Here is an 8,195-nt window from a genome sequence, read left to right as displayed (position 1 = left end):
CGGCGACCAAAACAGGACTTCCCATATATAAATCTTTACCTCCGGACCATTCCGGAACTCCTCGTGACGTCCGGGATCTCATCCGGGACTCCGAACAATATTCGGTAACCACGTATATCTATTCCCTATAACCCTAGCGTCATCGAACCTTAAGTGTGTAGACCCTACGGGTTCGGGAAACATGCAGACATGACCGAGATAACTCTCTGGTCAATAACCAACAGCGGGATCTGGATACCCATGTTGGCTCCCACATGCTCCACGATGATCCTATCGGATGAACCACGATGTCAAGGACTTAATCAATCCCGTATACAATTCCCTTTGTCTATCAGTACGATACTTGCCCGAGATTCGATCGTCGGTATCCCGATACCTTGTTCAATCTCGTTACAGGCAAGTCTCTTTACTCGTTCCGTAACACATCATCCTGTGATTAACTCCTTGATCACATTGTGCACATTATGATGATGTCCTACCGAGTGGGCCCAGAGATACCTCTCCGTTTACACGGAGTGACAAATCCCAGTCTCGATTTGTGCCAACCCAACAGACACTTTCGGAGATACCTGTAGTGTACCTTTATAGCCACCCAGTTACGTTGTGACGTTTGGCACACCCAAAGCACTCCTACGGTATCCGGGAGTTGCACAATCTCATGGTCTAAGGAAATGATACTTGACATTAGAAAAGCTTTAGCATACGAACTACATGATCTTGTGCTAGGCTTAGGATTGGGTCTTGTCCATCACATCATTCTTCTAATGATGTGATCCCGTTATCAATGACATCCAATGTCCATGGTCAGGAAACCGTAACCATCTATCGATCAACGAGCTAGTCAACTAGAGGCTTACTAGGGACATGGTGTTGTCTATGTATCCACACATGTATCTGAGTTTCCTATCAATACAATTCTAGCATGGATAATAAACGATTATCATGAACAAGGAAATATAATAATAATCAATTTATTATTACCTCTAGGGCATATTTCCAACACAGCTGTGACCCGATAGAAGCTGTTTTCTTGGGATCCGTCGGGTGGACTTGAAATTTGACTATTTTGTTAGCTGGCTTGAAAGAGGTGGATTTAGGCCTTTTATCAAGGATTACATCGTCCCTATCCACTGTGGAATGCAGAGCAGTGAGTTCCTCGGCCGCTAGGGCTTCGGACAGTGCCTCAAGGGCCAAGGATGCGGTTTTATTTTCGGCGTGGAGTGCTATGTCCGGATCACTGGAAATAGTGATAACACCATTGGGCCTGGGCATTTTGAGCTTCATATACCCGTAATGAGGTATAGTTTGAAAGCGTGTGAATGCATCTCGCCCTAACAGGGCATGATATCCGCTGTTGAAAGGAGCCACCTGGAAGATTATCTCTTCAGACCTATAGTTTTCTGGTGTGCCGAATACCACATCTAGTTTAATTTCCCCTGAGCATCTTGCTTCCCTGCTGGGGATGATTCCCCTAAAGGATGTATTGCTCTTCTCAATGCGACTCATATCCATTTGCATTTTATTGAGCGTGTCCTCATAGATGAGGTTCAGCCTGCTGCCACCGTCCATTAGCACTTTAGTGAGCCGAAAGCCGTCCACGATTGGTTTTAGGACCAAAGTGGCTGGTGCCCGGACTGAGCGGGACCTCGGTTCGTCCTCGACATTGAAATTGGTCGCCGTATCATTCCAAGGGTTTATTGCTGCTATTTGGCACACTTTGGCGAAGTCACGGAGTGCCTTTTGCGCCGATTATTTGATGAGAAGATCTCGAAGATCGTGAATACTTTGAGATCGGTGTCCTCCAAAGAGTACTTCATTGGGGTATTGTTGGTGAGGATACCCTCGCCGCTCTTGGCCACCTGCCGGAGTATCCAACATGCCAGTAGGCTATGTGTTGATTCGGTATTCGGCGTCATGTGTATTTGACAGGGCCTACCGAGCCATTCCTCGAAGACAGTTATATGTCCCGTAAAGGACTTGGTTTTCTTGTCCATGGGGTGATGATCAGGTGCCCCGCAAGGGTGCATCATTTTTGCCCGCCCGGGAGATGGCTTAAAGGCATGCGGTTCCTAGCAGGTTGTCTGATTTTTCCAGGCGCTTTTCATTGTGCAGAACTTCCATACTATGTGTGCCAAATCTGCAAAGTGCAGTACGCGACGGCGATTGAGGACATTAAGGATTCCCTCGTCCATACATTTGTTGCGAAATACTAAAATTGCGTCATCGTCGCATCAGTCTTTTATCTTGTTTTTAACAAGAAGGAATCTGGCCCAAAAGTGATGGACTGTCTCCCAAGGCTGCTGCCGCACATACATTAAGTCACATATGTCCGGAGGGCCGGAATTGCTTGGAGAATATTGCTTGTGGTGGGTGGGCGGGCTTAAATTCGCACCGTGACTCCCTATGGAACCTGGAGTTTGAAGAATTTCCGAGATTACCAGCCCAGTTTCCGGAGTGTCCGGAGAAATCTCAGGCTTAATGTCCGATTTTGTACTCGGAGGATAGGGAGTGTCCTCCCGAGGATGGGTATCCGGTTTTTCGGGTTCGGAAATCCAAACGTAGTTTGTTCTCAACGTAGGAGAAGAATCATTGTCAGCTTGTTCCTCCCCAACCGCTACCTGATGGGTGATCAGTGCAGTTTTAATTTCTCTCTAGTCGGGTTTAAGCCCGATCGGATCATAGTCAATCGAGACCCCCAGGGCGGCGATGCGATCTAGCAGCTCGTTCAAAGACGATAGATCTGCCGGATCCATCTTGTCGGAGTATTCGGGGCTGATACAGAGGGGGTTTTCGATGACTTGGGGGGTTGCTTTCGGCTTAACGACCGAACGGGCACCCATGGTGAAGTCGCCAAGCCAGAGGGTTTTCCCTGAAACTAAGGCTCCTCCGGAAGTGATGTTGTCCTTGATGAAAAGGCGAGCCATCGAGCCTTTCGACGAGGCACAGTGGAATTCTCAATGAAAGAACCAATGTCGGTGTCAAAACCGGTAGATCTCGGGTAGGGGGTCCCGAACTGTGCTTCTAAGGAACGAAGGTAACAGGAGACAGGGACACAATGTTTACCCAGGTTCAGGCCCTCTTGATGGAGGTAATATACCCTACGTAATGGCTAAACCCTAGATGTCTAGCCTATATGATTATGATTATGATTATCTCTAAGAACTAAACCCTCCGGTTTATATAGACACCGGAGGGGGCTAGGGTTGTACAAAGTCGGTTTACAGAGAAAGGAATCTTCATATCCGCACGCCAAGCTTGCCTCCTACGCCAAGGAGAGTCCCATCTGGACACGGGGGGAAGTCTTCCATCTTGTATCTTCACGGCCCATCAGTCCGGCCCACGTCACATAGCCCGGACGCCCGAGGACCCCGTAATCCAGGACTCCCTCAAGGAGCGCCTCTGGTCTCGCTGCTTCTGGCGACAATCAGACACTTTATGACCTGGCCTGGATCAGTAGCCACAGAAGGTGTCACGGCCTGACCGGGCCTTCTCAGCATAAGGAGGGCGACCCATCCCCCTGAAGTTGTGCACAGGAGCGGTGGAGTTGTGAGACGAGCAGACGACATAGGAGCTCGGGCAGCCAACACTAAAGGAACCGCAAGCAACCCAGCAGAACGAAGGCGGGTGTCCTCAGCATGAAGCTCAGCGAGGACCTCCGAGGTAGGAACACGACCACGCGCAAATAAGTGAGTACGTCGAGGTTCAAACTCGGAGCGGAGGCGAGATAAGAACTCATGGATCTGTTGAAACACCAGGTCGGACCGCATAGTCTGGCAGCAGGGGCAGGATTCACAATTGTCCGAAGAGAGTCAAACTGGCGCCAGATGGCAGAACTCTATGTGTAGAACTCATCAACAGAAGAGTCACCCTGCTGAAGAGCATGCTCCTGACGCGCCACAGATAAGTAGAGAGCATCACTAGAGGGATGATAGCGCTAACAGAGATAAGACCCCATTGGTGCAACAGTGCCTAGGCCCATGAACTCCGAAGCAAACTAAGGGAGGACACTCGCAGTGAGAATAGCAGCAGCCCGAGCATCATCATTGGACCACTGAGTGTAAGCAGCCAGATCATCACGCTAGACGGAAAGAGCATCAGAATAAGCAGATACCTGTTGATCATAAGCACCAACTGCAGCATCATCGAGAGCCTTGGCTGCATCCCGATCAGCTTGAGTGGCCTCAGCAGCAAGAACCGGCGGTACTGGCAGGGTAGGAGCCGCGGGAGCAATAGGGCAGGGCAGACAGGGGACCTCGCCGGAGAGAACACCCCACAGCAGAAGACCGCACATATGGAGTACAGCAAATATGAACAGAATGTCCTTAGGGTTAACAGAATGTCCAATTCATTTTATACCACTTGCAAGTTGCAACTAGCACTACACTACCTTGAGGGAAAACAGAACCAGTGTCTCGCCTACCCAAAGTTCAGTCATTACAACATATAGCCAGGAGTATGTGTAAAGTACCAGAGACTATTTCTTCCTGAGTGTCAAGCATCAATCCAAGAAACACAGCGAGTCACTAGCACAGCGAGTCACTAACGTCTGCTCATTTCACATAATATACAAGACTTCACACTATTAAATCCGACAAGTTACACTTGACAGGACAGGTACATACAAGTAGAACGACCTACATATACCACATAGAAGAGCACCAGCATCAACAACATCACATGCCACAGCATACATAATAGAAGAAATTACCTACTACAATTTGAGCATCAACTAGGCAAGTCTGTATCTCAGCAAAATAGAAGAACTTCATCTAAGAAAAATAGAAGAACTTCCCTGTGCCAACTAGCCATGGCTGTGTCTCAGCAACCGGAATTTAACTCTTAATACCTGCAGAACAGTCAATGTCATCCCAGTCAAACAAATTTGAAGTGCTCTCTCACAGCAAAACAAATTTTATATGATCCCCAAAAATAAGCATTAACTTTTCCGTGGTGATTATACAAAAAATATCCAAAGCTGAATCATCCAAGTATACAAGCTAATATACAAACGGAGAACAACAATAAGGGAACATTTAGTGTGCATTGCCACCTATATGCTGACATGTTTTCAAGATTCTTGCTATATAACTACGTATGATCACAGTAGAAATTAGGAGATCGGTGGCTCCCCACCTATCATCTGAGGCAAACAAACTGAACTTTTAAGATTGTCAACTCAATCCAGATTTACTTTTGTGTGCCAACCCATATGTGAGGCTCAAGTACAAATGGAAAATGGCACAAAGGCATGCTTCTTGAAAATGCATCTTGTAAATTGGGTAGCCAAGCAAAAAAAAGATATATGAAAAGATAAAATTACCTAAGTTGTTTGACCAAGATAGCACGTTAGCAGATCTAGTGTGTTCACAGTTTCAGATCCGCCCCTTTCGCCCCAACTCTCCTGCCTACAAGCAAAAGTAGCCCAAACCATATGAAAATTCTAAGAGAAGTTGAGTCCAGGATAGAAAATGAAGCCACATATATCGCCAGGTCCAAAAAAGAATGGTAAAATTGATTACATGTTCAGAGAAAATGCATTTATCCAGAATTATTGTCGAGTCAGTTTTGTAACAGTTATGACCATAAGGCCAAAATAAAATATGCACGGATTGGGAACCCAGAGTTCCGACACAAGCATTACATAGTGCTACATGAAATTAATGAACTAGTACTACTCTTCGATAAAAATAGAGCGCATGGTATTATGAATTGACGATTTCTATCAAGAACGATCAAGTTAAATTTTAATCTTGCAAGGAAAAATAGTGAATAAGAAAACATAACAAGCTTTAAGCCGCCTCCAGATGTTCCAATTGCTTAATTACTCTATTGCCACTTCCCAATTTTTAGAACCCCCCTGATGAAAAGATCATTACTAGCACATAATCGTACTTAGCCATTAGCAATGGCCAGGCATCAAAGCAATATTCCTGTTCTAGCTTTAATGGACGTCTATAATAAGAAGAAGAAACTAGACAACCATAAGATGACCAGATCAACAGAGGAACAAATAAACAATGTATTTTTATGTATCTAGCTCAATCCTAATAACAGGAACAATGTTACCGCAATAACGTACCAAAGGTAACTGGAACGAATACGAGCGAAACAAACTAATTCGACTTTTTTGCTTGTGCAATGTAGATAGGGGGTATTACCTGGAGTACAGAAATTTCTGTAGGGATAAAAGGTGTCATGACATATATTGTTTCTTTTAACAATATGTTTGATCTGCATTGAGTCGAGTTGGAGTGTGAAGTTGCCGGTCATAGTAGTGAGAACAATCACATTTGCGTCCTCATCATACCCGACGAAAAGTACAGAATCCATTCTCGTTGGAACCATACCCTCGAGTGGAATGGTTTTCTGCAGCAGCACCCATTCGAAAACACCATCACGGTTAGATTTCCTCTCCCATAATTCGATAGTGAGGTCCAACAAAACAGCGAGGCCAAGTCCATCATTCTCCATCCGTAAGAGCTGAAAACACCAGTTGTCGGTACCATGGTTTTCAACCGGCTTCTTGATCAGACCAAGACTTTGCATTTCCAAATCAAACACAAGGACATCACCTCCACGAATCAACAAGCAAAGTGCATTCCCGACAAGGATGCTGGGCCTTCTTAACCAAGACATTCCAGCTGTTTTCGTCATCGTCGAGAAAATATTTCCCCAAACACCAGACGCTGAGTCGTAGACAGAACAAAGTGCCGGTGTATTGTAGTCAGCAAAGATCAAAACCAATTTAAATGGGCTCGAGAAGCAATCTCCGTGGACATGCCCATCTTCGGCATTGACGCACAATACAGCGCCATGCCAGGCCCAGGAACGCCCCAACGTGCACCCTGGTGGAAAAGCCACAATGCGCTCTTCACCTGTGAGGGGATCCCACACGACGGTCTCAAGCTTATGCAGGTTGATTAGGAGAGAGAGGCCATGGCGGCAGCCCATGTATGCTTCATTTTGGTGGTAGGGTGTGCTGCTCTTGGGCAGGGAGAAGCGGGCAGCAGGGATGCGGTCTGGCGAGTCCATGGAAGGAATGAAGTTTTTAGCATACCCTCTGAAGAAGCCGAGCAGAGGAGGTTTCCGGTGATGCTTGCGGAAGCGTTTACGGAACTCGGGCTCGGAGAGGATGCTGCCCCACTGCTTGCATACAACGGACGCACGGGGGAGCGAGGATGGCTTTGGTGGGAGGCGGATGAGGATCTTGGTGAGGAGGTTGTCATCTCCGAGCACATCAGACAACGGGTCGGCTGGCGGCCTGGAACACAACAGCCTATTTCCATCCATAGACTGAGAACTGGGAGTGGGATTGACACTGACACAATAAAAGAAAATTTAATCAATTGACTGGTTTCTCCAATGATCTAGCACACATACGTACATCCATCCAGCACAGCATACACAAAGTAAGTAGCTGCTCTCACACATATGTACTCCCTCCGTTTCTTTTTACTCTGCATATAAGATTTGTCTGAAATCAAACTTTCTTAAGTTTGACCAAATTTATATAAAAAATATATTAAGATCTACAATAAAAAAGGGCAGTCTTTCCCTACATTTCTGTAAGAGGCTGTTTCCAGGACTTGAACCCATGACCTCATGGTCACAAGGCAGCAGCTTTACCACTGCGCCAAGGCTCCCCTTCTACAATAAAAAAGTTATATAATATAAAAATATTTTCATGATGCATGTAATGATATTGGTTTCAGGTTGTGAATGTTGATATTTTTTTCTTATAAAGCTGGTAAAACTTTACGAAGTTTGACTTGAGATATGCAGAGTAAAAAGAAATGGAAGGAGTACATCCAGCACGACATAGCATACAAGAAATTAAGAGGGAGATGAACTAGATGGGGAATTTTACCCTTGGACTTGGGGAATCTCGGCAGCAGGATCCGCCATCTCTTCTCCTCCCTCTCAATTGTTGCAGCAGGGGAGGAATGTTAGGGTTCAATCAGAAGGGGAAATCTGGCTAGGGTTTTATTGTACGGAAAAGTTAAGAAGACGGATGAAGAAGGATTGGATGGAGAGGAAGAGGAAGGAGAAGGGTTTGCAGACCTCGAATCGCCGGTGGGTGGCCTCACTCCGCCAGACGGGGCGGCGGGATCAGGTCGCCGGCGGCTCCGCTCCTCCTTTATCTCTTGGACCAACTGTGTGAGGGTGGAGATTAGGGACTGACGAACGAGGGGGTA

General features: G+C 46.3%; 1 protein-coding gene across 2 annotated transcripts; it reads right to left on the bottom strand.

Annotated features, from left to right (window-relative positions):
- Positions 1-4,559: 4,559 nt before the first annotated feature.
- LOC123129907 (uncharacterized) lies at positions 4,560-8,195 on the bottom strand. 2 transcript variants are annotated; one of them, XM_044549879.1, is made up of 5 exons: positions 8,062-8,182; positions 7,868-7,971; positions 6,159-7,318; positions 5,321-5,405; positions 4,560-4,846 (listed from the first exon to the last, which is right to left on the bottom strand). In XM_044549879.1, the coding sequence occupies exons 2-4, from the start codon at positions 7,903-7,905 to the stop codon at positions 5,365-5,367; spliced, it is 1,239 nt and encodes a 412-aa protein (XP_044405814.1). In that variant the 5' UTR covers positions 7,906-7,971; positions 8,062-8,182; the 3' UTR covers positions 4,560-4,846; positions 5,321-5,364. The 2 variants fall into 2 exon arrangements, with proteins under 2 accessions (XP_044405814.1, XP_044405813.1); XM_044549878.1 differs by having other exon boundaries at positions 4,561-4,846; positions 7,868-7,919; positions 8,062-8,195.

The sequence above is a fragment of the Triticum aestivum genome, chromosome 6A, assembly GCF_018294505.1.
Source record: "Triticum aestivum cultivar Chinese Spring chromosome 6A, IWGSC CS RefSeq v2.1, whole genome shotgun sequence".
Classification (NCBI taxonomy): domain Eukaryota; kingdom Viridiplantae; phylum Streptophyta; class Magnoliopsida; order Poales; family Poaceae; genus Triticum; species Triticum aestivum.
Note: the sequence above shows the minus strand (reverse complement) of the source record. Positions and strands in the feature narration are given on the sequence as shown.